Genomic DNA, 16,664 nt, shown 5'->3' with positions numbered 1-16,664 from the left:
AATTTATAATTGATCTTAAGACTGTTTATTTAATAAAACATGAAATCATTTCTTAAAATCTTTCAGAAATATATATTTCGCCTATAACGCACCGTAAGTTTCTTAATACAAAGTGTTTCGCTGTTTCAGCTTATATTTATAATTGATCTTAACAACAACAATCAATCTAAATGGACCGTGGACATTTCGATAAAAGGGCGTATCTTTATGGAATCCAAAACCAATGGCAACAGGTTTCTGCTTGTCGATCACTGTTTCGCTGACGCGTATATTAACAATAAAACTCAAAGTTTGAAAACCAGAGTATTGAATAAGGTACTGACGATTCCAGTATAGGCGAAATATATAATCTTTTTAAAAAAAAATGTCTGACCCTGATTTTACTCTGGTTTTTAAACTTTGAGTTTTATTGTTCATATTTGTGGACATTTCGAGGTACATATTAGTGGTCTAGAATTAGGTCTTAGCCCTTATATTTTGCTTTAATTTGAATTAATCTATCCAAACTAAATGGCCTTTTGAAGAACACGTGAATAGTTGTATACATAAAATAAAACTTGTCGAGATCATTCGAAGTAGGATTATTAGCAGAATTGATGATGCATTTTGCGTAACTATAGTATTCTGCTCTTTTTGAAAATTTTGTTAGATCTTTTTTATAACCTTTGTGGTTCTGTTTGGATCTTACGATATAGATAAAAGATCGACAAAAAGTGTTGGAACAGGCTTAGATCTCACAATAAACAATAAAAATAATAAAAATATGATTTTATCAATCAAATTGTCAAGAATACGTTTAATTACAGAGAGGAGTGTTTAAGCATGAGGTGTTTAATTCTGAAAACAAAAATAAAACAAAAGCTTTTCTCTTTCCGTGCCACCACGCGATCTATTTCGAGCGAAATGGTCAAATCTGGAATTTTAACAAATAATCTGAAATTGTCACAATATTTACGTGTAACCGCAACAAATGCCGCTGAAATATTTCGCGCAACGCTAAACCCGTCGTAAATCGTCGATTAAATAATCGCAAGGCAAGCTTTTCGATGAGAAAACAAAGAAATCGCTTCTTGGAGAGCAAACTTGACCTCGCAAACATTCCTGCCGGCTAATTTTGTGGCACGAACCGTGTTTGTTTGGCGACAGATAGAAAAGATAATGCTGCTAACCATCAGCGGACCGCAGCCTGTTCAACTTTTTTAATTGAAAAGCTGGACAGGCGAGATTATTTGCTGATTGACCGTTAGCTTTAGCAAGACCACAGCATCTATAAAACAACAAAATCAAAAATGGACAACACTGACACCTTGTAAGCTGGTAGAATAATTTTGGGGTAAATAAACTTAGCGAGTTTTAAATGAGAAATAAAATATTTGCCGAAAACGTTTGAACAATAAAGCATGTTGCTTTTTACGTCCATTTGGGCCGTTATTTTCACCAATAAACTTATGAACAGATCCGTATATAGTGTTTAAAATAAATATTGAAAACGGTGTGGGTATGCTCTTATGGTTATAAATAGGGATGCCAGTTAAAATGCTCAACAAATGCGAATTATTTTCTTGATTTTAACGGATCCTAAATTTTGCTCTGTTTTAGAACCTCCATAATATTTTTGCAAACAATAAAAAAGGTAAAATAAATAAAAAATCATGATGTGTGTTGCTTCAGCTTTATTAATTGATAAATTATGGCAAATTGCTAAGGAAAACGCTGGTAAGTGTACCTAAACCTATTTCTTATTTAGCAGAGGGACGTACACCAAAATCGTAGGAAACTAATTATAATAACCAAGGTGAAAAATAACCATGAAATTTGATAAAAAAAATATCGATTTTGTAACTTTAAATTAATTGCGTACAACAATTTGCATGTGCAAATTCAACCATGCAGTGTAGGTAAAAAATACCCATGAAATCATATAAGAAATATATTGATGTTGTTACTTTAAATTATTCGCGTACAACAGCTTACAAGTGCAAAATTCAATCACACAGACTATGTAAAATACCCATAAAATTGTATAAGAAATATATCGATTTTGTCAGTTTAAATTAATAGCTTATAACAATTTACAAGTGTTGAACTCAATTATGCAGGTCACGCCCATTTTGAAGGGAGATCACCTTTAACTTGCCCAGAGGCGGCGCGCTTTAAAATTGCGGCGCAGAAATTAACGCGGCAATAATCACTGATTTGCGGCGACGGTGGGCGGCATACAGATAAAGCCTGATGTTTATTGTTACAAATAGTTTAACATCTTAATACTTTCCCGCAAGTCGGTTAGCCGCATTGATGTTTGTTGACCAATCAGCTTTCAAGAAGCAACGGCCGCTAAATAATTCGCGTCGAGGTTTATTGGAAAATGCGAACACACCATTTTGCCAATTCGCGGCCTGTGTTTGCTTAAAATAAAATGAAATAAACACGGGATTTTGCACAACACGGATGAATCCGGGTTTTTATTTTGTTTTGGGAGTTACGAATTATTTAGAATGACGTCACTGTGACGTTGTGATTTCGTACAAACATGCAGCTGGAATCAATTTAATCGTGCGCAGCAAAAAATGCGTTTACGTTTGAAATTTAATTAAAAGGATACAAGAAGCATGAGGCACATGAAATAAATTCCAATATTGCCCGAAATAACGGTATTTAAAATCTAACTTCATTGAAATAAATTTGAAATAGAAACTCGTAGACCAGGGATTCTTAAACTTTTTTCACCGCGGACCCATAAATTGTTTTTGTGCTTCGCGTGGACCACGGTAAGTAAGAAATTAAAAAAATGACTTCGTAATACAAATAGACTGTAGAAATCTGCAGTTTTCAGTCCACAAAATGTGAAAAGAAGAATACAAATAGAGACATTCAGTGCAAAAACGTTTTATTTTTAATTAAACTCTTTACATAGAAAAATTGATTACTTTCTAAATTTACACCAATATTTTAATTTTGCCTTCACGGACCCCCTAAAACTAGTTCACAGCCCCTAAGGGGTCCATGGACCCCAGTTTAAGAACCCCTGTCGTAGACACACAAACTTTTAAAATACAGTATAACGAATAAACGGTTTTTAGGGGGCCCACAACTATACGATAAAACTAGAATAAAATAGTAAATAGCTTACGGCACCCTAAAATTGCTGAAAAGCCCACATTTTGCCGACCACAGGATTCCGAAAAAAAGCAATTTCATATTTTTGTCTATTTTGTTCGTATTGCTGCTTGATGTGGATTGGTGAATTTGCATGGGCAAGTGGCAGTTGTGAGAAAATTGCCGTCAGTACAATGGGGATCGTTGAGAGCCGATCACAGCCGATATACTCGATACGAACTGCGATAGTATCGGTAATCGTTCAATTACCACACGCCATTTTATCCATTTAGGCTCTATGACCCAAATAAAAGTTTTCGTATGGCGATGTTATTTTTTTGCATTATGATTAAATTCCTACACCTTAATGCCATTGTGCTACGATATTCTTTGTGTCCGTGTTGTTTGTTTTTCATAGTTTTGCAATATTATTTCGCATGAAATGCCAGGTAAATATAACAAAAATAACATGAGCGAGACCAAAACAACAATTGCGCGCCAGGAAAGCGTTTTTTGAAGTTCTAAAGATAGATCCACAAATGGTATGTGAAATTCACTTAACGTTTGAGAAAACGTGCATTGCGAAAACTTGTTATCTGCCCGAAAAAGATAAAAAAAAAAAAAAATTTAACCTGTTTCTAAGCATTGTGCTTACCGAAAAATGCAATAAAAAAAATTAACAAAAAGGCTTTGATCGAAACCTGTAGCTCCTGTTTTCGTTCTCCGTGAACCGCGGAAAATGGCCACTTGAAAACCAGCATTTACGACACTTTGACTCGGGCCTAACCGGCTATTAGGCATTTTACAATAACACTTCAAAAGCGGAAGATTTCTTTCCAAACATTACGCTTTTTTGTGACACCATGTTCAGTTTACAAGAAACCCGGTGTTTTTCCATGTAGTTTCACACCTTAGACTGCTTGTGGAAGAAACATAAACTGGCACACGAGAGGAAAAGGCTTAGCGTAAAGAAACTGAACAGGTAATTGCTCAAAAGTATAGGCTTTAAAAAAGCCATATAAGAAGGACAAATGAGTGAAAAATGCACAAAAAAGTGCTGTTAAAAATAAACCGGGTTATAATAATGCCACCTGGTTTTGACGTAGCCATATGAAAAGGCCAACGGGAGAAAAACGCACAAAAAAGTACTGTTCGAAATATAAAATCGAATCCTGTTAACGTAGCTATGTAAGTATAGCCTAATGTCGAGAGGGATAGCGCTCATGCCAACTGGTGCTTTGGCACTTACTACAACCAGACTAGCACCGATTACATGTCATTTAGTTTGCAGACCACCTGCGCCATTATCACACACGCTTATGAGCAATTTTCGGCATGTGAAATAACTAGCAATAACACATTTCCAGCAGAAACATTATAACTGCAAAACCACACGAGTTTTGCTTCCAACAACGCCAAATTTAAGCGCTCATAAACCTAAAAACTAAAGGTTAAAACAAAGTCTAAAATCAACTTCGAATGTGCTTTTGAGATTTAACGGTATTTATTTATTCTATTTTGTTAGATGTAATCGTTTTTTTCTTTAATTTTCAGGCAACACCATTCACGACCAAGCATCCTGATTTAAGCATGTTTCTAATTGGTTTATTTACATACCGGTAACACATTTGTTTAAAGGTTAATATGCAGGTTTTTAACGTTTTGTTTTCCACTTATCGCATATTGCCCTCATAATCCGACTTAAAATAGTCTTTTCGATTTCTTAAAATAAAAATGTATAAACAAATCTACATATTCTAAATTATTCTTGTTAACTAAAATATCTCAAACTTCGGCATTGTGTCATGCGGCAAATATTGAATGTTTGTTTTAAACTTGTTTTAAATTAGTGTTTTTTCAACTTTATTTAACCAAATATTGCGTTTTAAGTACAACAGCAAAACTCTTTGCTGAACTTTGTGTATGTTCAAAGTGAAAAAACACAAATAAGACAATAACATAAACAAACTTGAATTCATACAATAAAAGCCATGTTTACGTAATACCCCAACGGTTTTCTTAAATTTTGGTAAATCCTGCTTAATATCGATAACTAAACTGTTGCTAATAGGCAGAATAATTAATCAAAACACGTTGGATATCATTAATAAACGACAGAAGAGCTATTTTTGAGCAAACCTAAGAAATCTAGTAATGTAAACTACTGCAGTCGGCCACTCAAAAAAATTAAACGACGGCACATTTTTGGGTCGTGACCCGTAGGTTGAGAAACTGCCCAAAATGAAACCACACGTGTTCACACCGTGCACCAAAATTCGACAAAATTTGCGCTTAACGATATTTCCATGACATTTGCAGGGTGATTAATTTCAACGTATTTTCTCGGATGATTTAAAATTCTGCCGAAATCGCTGCTATTCGTTGCTAAGCAAAGGTTCTCGACCGGTTGCAACTTTTAAGCTACCGTTAAGTGGATATGTTAACCGTAAAATTGAAAAATTAAAATTTGTTGCGAATTCCAAAAGCTAAATTATTTTTATTGTATTGAATGAATTGTGTAATTTTTCGGACCTGTTTGTGAAAACGTTTTATACTTTAACAGCTAAATTGTCGTTTAAAAACAAAGTTTTCTTTCGGGAGCTTTAAAGTATAAGGGTGTCAATATTTACCATCAAATACTTCATTTAAAAAACGTGCAACTAATAAGCCAACAAACAACGCTTAAAGTCTAGAAGTCTTTGAAAAGGAAGATTCAAAATGCCGAAATCCTAAAATCCTCCTTTAAAGGTGTGAATAATTTCAAAAGGATGAACTACCCTCTACATCTATATCATGTTTGTACTTTCAAAAGCCTTAACAAAAATTGACTTCCAAAACTAAAACGTCGAGAAAAAGGGCCAATGGCAAACTGAATGTGCGCAATACGAAGATATCTCCTTACCCTTGCAGGTAAATGACGACAGCAATGACTTCAAATGTGAGCAAATATATCGTTTAGATTAACCTGTCTTGATTAAGTCCGTCATTTATAGTTCTATTCATTTTAAAGAGAAATGTATTTCCCCACAAAAAGGGCGTCATAAGTCTTTTAAATAACTTTTTAAATGACTGAAAAGTCGAACGAAAATTTGCAAATAAAGACCAATTATTATAAATCAGTCGGCAATTTGCTTACCAGGTATAATACCTGCGTCTTCGCAGAAATATTTAATCGTCGATTAGCTAGAAGCAGGTTAGTTACGCGCAAGCCCCTAATGTCTGCAGCAAAAATCTTCGCACGAAATGACCTTTACAACATAGGTGGGAAAACTTTTTCTAGTCGCGGGCCAACACCAAACCAAAAACGGTCTCCGTTTTAACTGTCAATTATGTTTTTAAATATGAAGTTTTTAGCCTGAAAACAATTCCTCAAAACGCAAACGCAGATTTGATGCATAAACACGATATTTGCGCAAAGTCGAAATATTTTCGCATTTATGTAGTCGAAATAGGCAAATTATATAAGGAACAGCTCATGCCCAGTACGCATGACCATGCCCACGGCCCCAAACTGTATTTCCCCCTATTTTAACCCTGTGGATGCAAAATTGTTTCAAAATCTGTATTATGTTTCTGGTATTTCTTAGAATAGTGGTTCTCAACCTTTTTTCTTTCGTGGCCCATTTTCGTTGCACAAAAATTCTGTGGCCTAATAGATGTTTATGAAAAAAACGACTTTAAAATAGATTTAGACCAAAAACCGGCAGAACACGTTCCAAAACAGAATATTTCTTTAACCTTGCATTAGTGAGATAGTAGCTGCTGAACAACAAATTTACATTCCTTTTTAACTCCTTCCCAAGCCATTATTCCTGTAAAATTAACTATAGTGACACAAATGAAACTAAATTCTACAGTAAATCTAGCTTTATAAAATTGGTCTGCGGCCCACTCAAAATGTTCCCATGGCCCAACAGTGTGCCATGGTGGTTGAGAACTGCTGTCTTAGACAATTTCGATGTAATCACTTCAATCGTCGGGCGTCTTATCGCACATTCAAAAAGAAAGTTTTGACGACTTAAACAGTAATTACGCTTGATTTCGCTTTGTGCGAAACGATTCATTGCTGTACGTAGTCGTAGCCCGCAAAAACTGTGCTTTGAGCCTATTTTAACTACGTGAGTGCAAAAAATCGAATCTGGGGTATTAAATAAAATATAGGAAAATCGTTTTGTTTGGATTATCCAGCCTTCGCAAAAGTTGAATGGCGGAAATTGTCCCGTGACCCCGTGACAGTTTATTGCAACGGTTTTTGGAAGTTTATTTTCAGTGGGCTCGCTGTACTTAGATTAGAATCACCGTTATTGTTATACAAAGCAGATAGGATCTCGTATCATCTAAGCACCTAGGGCCCCGAAACACCTTACACTGTGTAATGTAAGGCGTGCCAAGAATGTTATGAAAAAAATTGAAAATTCGCTCCGTATGAAATGGCGGGTTACATGGTCTGCGAATAATTTCTAAAGGTAAACGAAAGGACGCCTTAGGTTGCGGATATTACGTAAAAACAACGCCAAACTTTATTAGGACAATTAGCCAAATCTTAAATGACATTATACCCTTAATTTTGCACGAATTTGTAAATAAAACACATTTACGAGTTAATTTTACAGGTTGCGGGTCGGATCCAAACTGTGGTATTTTTGTATTTAAACTGAGTAAATGCATAATTTTGTTGAGCTGAGTGCTAATCTCAGTTTTGTTCAAAGATATTTCTTAGTCATTTTGATCAAACCGTTTTGCCCAAAAGCGTGGTGCACTGGCACGTCTAATCGCACCCTCGAAACTGAAAGTTTTGGGCAACCTATACAAGGCGTTTTTTCGCTTTGCGCATAAATATCTTTGTAGTGTAAAATTTGTCTAAATAAACAAACTGGGTGGTGTTCTTCAAGTAACTTCTTCATGGCGCCACGTTTAGATGCAACTTTGTGACGTCACGCCATGACGTAACTTTGTGACGTCATCTCTGACAAATTTGATGGTCACCCCCGAAAAAATCTTAAGTTAACTGTTGACGCCACATATTTTTTGTACGAAATCTAATCAACCTCTGACAACCTCGGTCTCCAAAATAATAATTTCTAGAGGCAATTTACCTGTTTATTTTCTCTCGCAGTGGTATTGTTGTAGGTCAAAAAGAAGCATAGGGTATAGTTTAACAAAATAATTTAGGCTCTACATCATAAAGATGATCTTCAACAAGGCAATTTTCTCAAAAAATTATGCGACCTAAATAATACGCTATATTTTATTGGCAGGCATGAAACCGTTTATTTATGTGTCGCACCGCTAAATTTCACGCTAATTTCCTCATGCTTCTCGACTTACGCCTTCTCTCGCAGCGTTCACATTCAAACGTAGAAGTGTGTAAATGAGATTCTGAAAAAGTCAAAACTGCATCACGTCTTACAAATCAAACGCCAAGATCAGTTTCTCAAAAAAAACCCATTGGCTATGGCTAAACATTAGACGACGAAAGCCTGATTTTTGCAAACATACATAATTGCACAGCTGAAGCAACAGATTGAAAAAAATGCCAAATATCTTGTGTTTATTTTCTAAACAAATAATCCACATCTGTTGTGTATATTCAGGTGCAATCACGACATTCTAACCTCACTTTATACCTATTGATGAGCGGTATTTATCAGATTGGTTTCAAAGGCCGTTTCGTTTAAACCACAATCAGAAATTGGGTATTCGTCCTACTTGTTAATCAAATGTTTATTTTATGAAAAAATAAACAATCTTATATGGTTTTACGCGTGTGTGACGGTAAAATGCATTAAACAGATCTTGAGCTTTCGCTGTACTAAAACGATTTTACAAAACCATAGACTTTACAATTTTCTGAGTAAACCAGAAAGGTGCAAAATCCTTATAAGTTGTCCTTTACACCACTGCTGATAGATTCAAAGTTTGAGCCATGTGCTGACGATAGGTAACCTTAACACAGCGCCCTTCACATAAGATTCCGCGCAACCACAGCGTTCCCGCAAAGCTACAGTACACGCTTCTGGCTATTAAGCATTACAAAGAAATGTGTAGGTGTGCGCAATTTTAAAACCTGTTTGAAAATCTAAAAAACACAATTCACATCTGCAACCGAAATCCACACAATATTTCTCAATTAACATGTTATAAACTTGTCATCTTCTTCACAAACAATAAATATATCAATCTATATATAATATCCTTACCTTTATTTATTTAATTTAAACAATAAACCGATAATCCTAACAAAAGCACAAACTACTAGGGGTTCAATTTTTTATAGACACAAGAATTTACACTTTTAAAATGTTTTTTTTCTTGTGCCTTTTGTACGCGAAATATGGTTGTAATTGTCTTTGATTTACAACACTTCATATCGCTTGGATCGTAAATGTATGGGCGATCTGTTTATTAATTACTTGAGATTGGTTTTAAATAACCTTCGGAAATAAATTTCCGCCAATACTCCAAGCCTTACCTTTCACCTCTCCTACCTTTCCTACCACTCTCCCTTCTTCGTTTTTGTTACTATTTTCAATGAACAGCATTATTATATTGAACATCTCGCACGAAATTATACAGGTATACATATATATAAAAATATATAGCATTAATATTAGCCTCCAACAGCAATTGAAATAAGGAATGCAATGCTCAATGGCTTAAAAAGTCAATGCTTAAATGCCCATTTGACAGAGAAAGTCAAATGCTCAATGCTTTTAAATTTGATTCTGTACATCGAATCCCTGGTAAAAAAATAATCTTTCTGCGTATCTGTATGTATGCGGTTTTCATTACAAGCGACCGACAGCCTTCAAGTTCAGCTGCAGCGATTAACTTTAAAATAGCAATGCGCGCGTGCTTCTATATTCCGCTTCCTGTTACCGCCACAATTATGCCACGAAGCGGCGAAATTCCTGTTTGTTTTAGCTTGGCGAGTGGGCGAGTGGTCGTCGTGAAGCTGCGTACCTAGAAGCGCGGGCGGCAGAACCTCAAAATTTTGCCCCGAGTCAAGTCACCTCTACCACGCAAATTTCAGCAAGCAAGCTGCGTTAAGCCCGGAAGCGCTCGCATTTGTTTTTACTCGTTGATTTTCGCGCGCCATCGCGTTTTCTCGAATTCACTTTTTGGCATTTCTATTTTTTAAGTTTTTATGACATTACGAACCGTTAACAAGCATTTAGCAGATAATTATCATTAATCATAATTAATGTTACAATCCTGTGTTTATCTAGTTTTTTTCATTAAACATTTTTTTATTACGGCGAAACTTCTGATTTTGACCACAATTTTCTACTTAAATAAGTTCTGCAGAAAACTGTGAATAAACAATTATCGTGGTTAAATAGAAAAGATTACGTACAACACACTTAGTTTTAACATTTTTAAATAGAGATGTACACAAATAATACCGTATATGTCGGGTGTGTATTTTAACTTAAAGCTACATTTCCATAAACGTCACGGAATTAGAAGATTAAAGTAATTTCATATTTTGTGAAAATAGAAAATTCCTAAAATAAACAGTTAGTCTAAAGAATTAGGATAACGTAAATCACGCAAAATCCTTATGTTTACGTAAAGCGAAAACAAATCGAACATGAGTCAAATCAGTCTTAAAACGGACTACGTTGGGCAATTAAAGCTAGTATTCGCGCTGAAAGCGGCGCATTCTACAGAAATGTATAATTTACAGCTAAAACAGCACCTTCCTAATATACACTTTAACACCTCGAACTGGCAGATGCACTTCCGCCCCAAACCGTCCTAAATCGTCCGAAAAGCGACAATTATAGCTTCGGCAACAGTAAGTTTGAGATTCTAGCGGTGATACTGCCAACGATAGATGTGCGACCAAGTGCGATCCCTATGTTGTCAACGCCCACCGTGATACGCCAACATACCGGCACGACTGTGACATTTAAGGGTCCAAGCGACCAACCGATCCGCCCGCAAGTACATTACACGTTGCAGTTGCATATGGTGCTCGGTAATTCACAAAGGATGCGGATGGAGCAACATTTCGAAAAGTGGAAACCCTTATTCTTGCCTATGGTTAAGTTTGCGAAACACGCGCTATGAAAAATGTAAAGATCGCCTTTGGAGCATAATGGTTGGAGGTTGTAATAATGCGTATCAAAGCTCCTGCAGAAGTAGATATAGCATTTTGAACTTCATGAAGAGATACCCACTTCTGTATGGGCTTTGATATTCTTACTAATTTTTTTTTTCATTTTTGGTTAAATAATTTCAACTCGCTATATGCAGCGTTTATAATCGAACAAGGGCTTGACTTGTTATTTTTTCATTTCAAAATGTCTTGTTTACAACACTGTACGGTGGTACTCGCAAATAACAGTTACATTCATGGTCCCTTAACTTGTAATAATTGTGTTTGTTTAAATCCGGGTCAAATTTGTTTTTCTGTCGGCCTGAGAAGGTTATGATAGAGATTAACCCACTGCAAGGAAAATTCTTTGTACTTGGTAGTACGCCGACATTGTTTGTTGTTATAAAAATTCAAAATTACGCCGCCCGACGTTAACCAAATGTTACAAAAACCTCGTGACATTTACTTTGCTTATATTCTGGAAATGCGAGCGCTTTGGGCCATTAATGGGCTACACAGCATCTTCGAGTTTACGTGTAAAAAACGCTTAAATGGGTAAAACGATTTTGAAGTCAAAGATAAAAACACAGGATGATTAGTGTAGAAACGCAATGCCATGTCATCAATTGTTTTGTTGGGAAAAATTCAATACCCGTCTTAGAAAAAACGCAGTACGGCTACAGCCGTATCAAGTTCTAACTCAGTGCTTCCAAAAGTGTGGCCTGAAGGGCGATCGGGTAGTTTCTGTAAAAGAGGAAATGAAAAGTAGTCATAAAACGAACTGAAATATGTGAATAAAAAGAAAAGCTTGATTGAACCTATCCCAGTAACTTTGCTATTAAATTAGTTACTTTTATTATGCCTTTCTCGCTGTATTACAGAAATATACAATAAAAAAATGCTGCTTCGTCTTTTTATATTAAAGGTCAAGACTAAGCTGTTATAAGGTTAAAAAAACCTAACCTCGCCATTTTTACTTAACCTTCTTCTTGGTAAATCACCTTCTGTATCCGCTAGTTAATCGATAGTTTCCACGAAACCAAAATAACCTTATTCAGGGTAACACCTCAATACAAAAAGATTGTGATGAAAAACAGTTCCGGAAAATACGTTTTACTGTACTGACATTTAGCAATCATTGATATTCGACATTATTCCAAGCAAAAGTTCACTTTAAAGCCTTTGTAGTCGCAAAGTCATTACAATTTCGCAGCAACTCTCGGCGATGTAGCTTAAAATGAAATGAGACGTCAGTAATTCTTAAAAGCGGGGCATTGCTACATAAACGATAACTAAAAAACAAAAATAAAACATTAAAGCAGTGCTTATTTGCCTTTTATTGAGGCTGCCCATAACACTAGATATACGCAAATTAATGCCAGAGCTTTTGCGAGCCTAAAACCTTTTACGAACATATTTTAGACTCACTTTTTATATGTGTTTTAAAACGTAATAAAAGCAAGAAAAATGTTTTACGTACACAAACTGAGACAAACAACCTATTGAATTGAACAATGTTTAACGAAAACCCTTCATTTTATCCCAAGTTATTTGACAAAATGACTTAAGTCCAAGTCAAGTCAAGTTATTTGTCCAAACGACTTAAGTCCAAGTCAAGTCAAGTCATTTGTCCAAACGACTTAAGTCCAAGTCAAGTCAAGTCATTTGTCCAAACGACTTAAGTCAAGTCGAGTCATTTAAAAACAATGACTTAAGTCAATTCTGGCTTACAAACGCTGTCGTGAAGAGAACCACAGCTCTAAACCAGCAGTCACTAACCTACCGGTGCCACTTTAATTATTATTGCGCTTGTCATGTTTACTAATTAACTTAAAACAGGTTATTGATTGTTTATTGCCGGAAATGTTAGTTGGATGCCAATCCAAGCTATTTTGTTTCAATTCAAAACTAAATTACAATTTCATAAAGCTCATGGTGATGTTTCTATGTAAAAGTGGAATAAGGTCGAAACAGAATGACAAACACGGTATACGATCGTCAAAATCCGTAATCGTCAAAGTTGAAATACTTTAACTTTATGTTATCGAAAGCGTTTTTACGCGTTAGCCGTCCACGTTTTCCGTTAACGCCAGACGGCTAGTGTAAACTAATCTTAAGTTATGCCCTTTACGAAAAAAGTTTGGTGATCCCAATCTGAACTATAATGTATTCGACGACGCAACGAAACTTAACATCAGCCTACTTTTGGTTTGCGACCCATAGCTTAAATAGTCTTATCAACAAAGTTCGCCTGTGCAACGTTTTAAAAAGGTCTGACATACCAAAACACCTGGCTCTGATGACAACAACTGTTATATTGCGTGAAAATTTTGGTCAATTTTCAACCCAACCATTACGTAATTGTTGCGGAGGCGTAACGTGGGTCGCAGCCGTCGAAATTGCACTCTATCAAACGAAATGCGACCGGCATTCGACCCAGTGAACCATTGTTTTGTGCATTCGTGATTATTTTGGGCGTTGCCGGCCTATTTTGCACGATCATTTTAAAAGTTATTGGCTGTTTTTTCGTCTCTAACGTTTTTATGTACTTTTTTAGCCATAAGCTATAGTAGCTTTAAACGGCTCGGCTCCCCTTTTTAACATATCCTCCACAAAAATGTAAGAAATGACTGCATTTGCCACTTAGACTTTAGTGTGTTTGTTAACCGTTGCGCCATGGAAGGTAAGGTATTAAGGGTGCGCCGCAGGCATGCCGAAAATATTCAAATATGTAAAACTTCTACTTTATATTGTTTCCTGCTTTCTATTTCTGCTTAGCTAATTGCGATCACTGGACTTTAAATGCAATGCAACTATGAAACTTGTGATACAGGCTTGTAAGTAATTTAAGAAAAATAGCGGTAAATCCAGAGATTTCAAGTGTGGCCTGGTGTAGAACCGTTAAAACACACAGCGTCAGTGCAACGAAGAAAATGCGATTTTTGCCCTGCTTGAAAAGGCGATTCCAATATATCCTTTCAAAATTAAATAAACGTTATTTTCAGGCTAAGAAAAGCTAAATGAAAGTCACGTTTCAACTTAAAATGTCAACGGTTCTTGGTTGAATATGGACTGTGGATGTCAACGCTTTTCGCCTAATTAAAAGTGGCAAAGGCACGTTTGCATCAAGTTAAACTTTGCACAAACGCCTTGTATTTCGCCGAAGAATGTTACACGCAACTAAACCTCGTTAAGATTAAAAACCTTTCACACACACAGTTTTAAGAAAGGGACACACAGCTTTAAGATACTTTTCCACACACAGCTTTAAGAGAGGGCGACTTAACTTTTTTTTAGTATTTGGACGAAAGCTGTCTCAATATTGTCGGTTTATGTAAAATTGCCAGAAAGAAAAGTCAACCGCCCAACACAGTTTCATTTATTTATCATCAGTGCAATAAAACTATGTTGAGATTATAATAAAATATTTAGAAAACAAATCAGGAAATTAGGAATTTTTAGTAATTTAAGAATCAAATTAAAAAAAATAGGGTGAAAAATAGTTTGAAAAAAGGAGGAATCTTTTTGTAGTTAATAGCCTTTTGTATAACTATAAATTGAAACAGATTTATACGCAAAGTTTATCAATCACGTGTTTTAAACTTAACATTTTCGATTTATTGGGTTATTGGTTAAAAAATAACCTTAATTTACAATTGCTTATGCGGCATTGAGTTGAAAAGTTCATAGAACTTTGACATCTACTATCAAGGGCTCATTTGAATTGAATAAATTTGTAGTGACCTCATAAAACAAAAAAAAACGATGACGCGATTGTAAGTGGCTCGTTGTGACGTCACAAAGCTTGCAGCACGAAGTTGCGCCGGGCGAGCACGCGCGACCTTTGGCCAAATGCCGATTGATCCACGAAGCGGCGTAAATCACGAACTTCCAAGTAAGCATAAAGAAAATTAGGCGAATGCAGTGATGGGCGTGTACGTGCTTACGCGGGGATAAAGAGGTAGAATTATTGGATGAAAAAACGTTTAACGCGCTGCAAAATTGGAGTGGTCAATTGCTTTCTGTACTTGTGCCAACTATTGCCGTGCAGAGGGGTCGAATATAGGACAGCTACAGGTGTAGGCTATCGACGCGATCTCGACTGTTCTGCCAATGTCAATGTTCGTGAAGTGCGTCGCATGCTGCTTGGAAGACACTAAGCCATTTTACACGTGGTAAATCCTACCAAACATGCGTTTTTCTAAACTAGGGTGATTGGCTTAATAGCCGTACAAGCTTATTTCAATACCAGGAATAAGCGAATGGTAGGGTAAAAATGTGTAATCAAGGAATCATAAAATCGTGTACTTAAAATGAGCAGCCATTTTTTCATCTTGGTGATTTCAATTGATAAAAATTACAACAGACAGGCTGCCTTAAATCAAGGTAATTTTACGGAAGCAATTAGATCAGAGGTCACCAAACTTTTTTCATAAAGGGCTTTTTTTCGATGGCGGGTTGAATATAAAACTGTTTGTCTAACTTTATTATCGTTAAACAAACAAAAATACAAATAACTCTGCAAGAAATTCTGTGCGGAGCCTTAATTTATTGTTGCACAGTTTAAAACTTCATTAAAATGAAAGTTTTCTCCACAAGGAAAATGTAACGTGGGCCGGAGGGCCGAAGTATGATTGTAAATTTGGAGCATAAGCCGAATGGTTGGAGGTTGTAGTAAGAATATCAAAGCCCATACAGAAGTAGCTAAGGTACCAGTTTGAACGTTTTGAAAAAGTTTATTTAAAATCATGTCTATTTGTGTATGGGCTTTGATATTCTTCCTACGGTCGTAGTTTTGTTTCAAGATGCGTAAAACGCAATTCAAAAAAGTTTAAAACAACAAAATCCTAAGGTTTAACTACTGTATATTTGACAATGCGAGTGCATGTTTGAAATAGCCAGTAAAAGCTATCCGTGTTTCTAACTGACAAAAACTCGGTGCCAATAGTTTACAGCCCCGCTGCAACCCCGGGCGTCAGCAACACCAATCAAAACAAACACACGACATACGACGTAGGTTACGATTAATTTATTTTGGCGAAGCGTCAAGCAGCGAAACGCAACAGCAACGACACTCAACACAAACGCGCACGCGCCACAAACGAAAAATTTTAACGCCAGCAAACTGAAAGCAACAATCACCACAATTATGATTTGGGTTTTTGCGCGACAATAAAATTGTTCTCGACTCTCGTCCGATCGTCGAAGAGGCAGGGTAAAGGTGACGTCATTGGATGCATGATGTCATCACACGAAGCCGAAGTTCTTGGTCTTGATCGCGAGGCTCAGCTTTTGTTTGAGAATTTGCCTGAAAATGGAGAATGACGATTCGAAAACGCAAATGCAAAAATATTGTTAAAAAAATATATGATTTATACAATAATCGCGTTTGTAGGACTGTTTAGTATATAAAAGGTGATTCTTGTTAAACATTTACCCAAATATCAAAAACATAATAATATTT

The 16,664-nt window shown here is 35.9% G+C and overlaps 1 protein-coding gene across 1 annotated transcript in view; it reads right to left on the bottom strand.

Moving 5' to 3' along the window:
• Positions 1-16,214: 16,214 nt before the first annotated feature.
• The window catches only part of LOC146162625 (E3 ubiquitin-protein ligase UBR5-like), a 55,739-nt gene continuing 55,289 nt past the window's right edge, over positions 16,215-16,664 (bottom strand). Inside the window, exon 58 of the mRNA XM_083385250.1 lies at positions 16,215-16,508. Coding sequence (XP_083241376.1) covers positions 16,448-16,508 — 61 coding nt within the window. The 3' untranslated portion in view covers positions 16,215-16,447. The remainder of the gene's footprint in view (positions 16,509-16,664) is intronic.

This window comes from Ascidiella aspersa, chromosome 3 (genome assembly GCF_963924565.1).
Source record: "Ascidiella aspersa chromosome 3, kaAscAspe10.2, whole genome shotgun sequence".
Classification (NCBI taxonomy): Eukaryota; Metazoa; Chordata; class Ascidiacea; order Phlebobranchia; family Ascidiidae; genus Ascidiella; species Ascidiella aspersa.
Note: the sequence above shows the minus strand (reverse complement) of the source record. Positions and strands in the feature narration are given on the sequence as shown.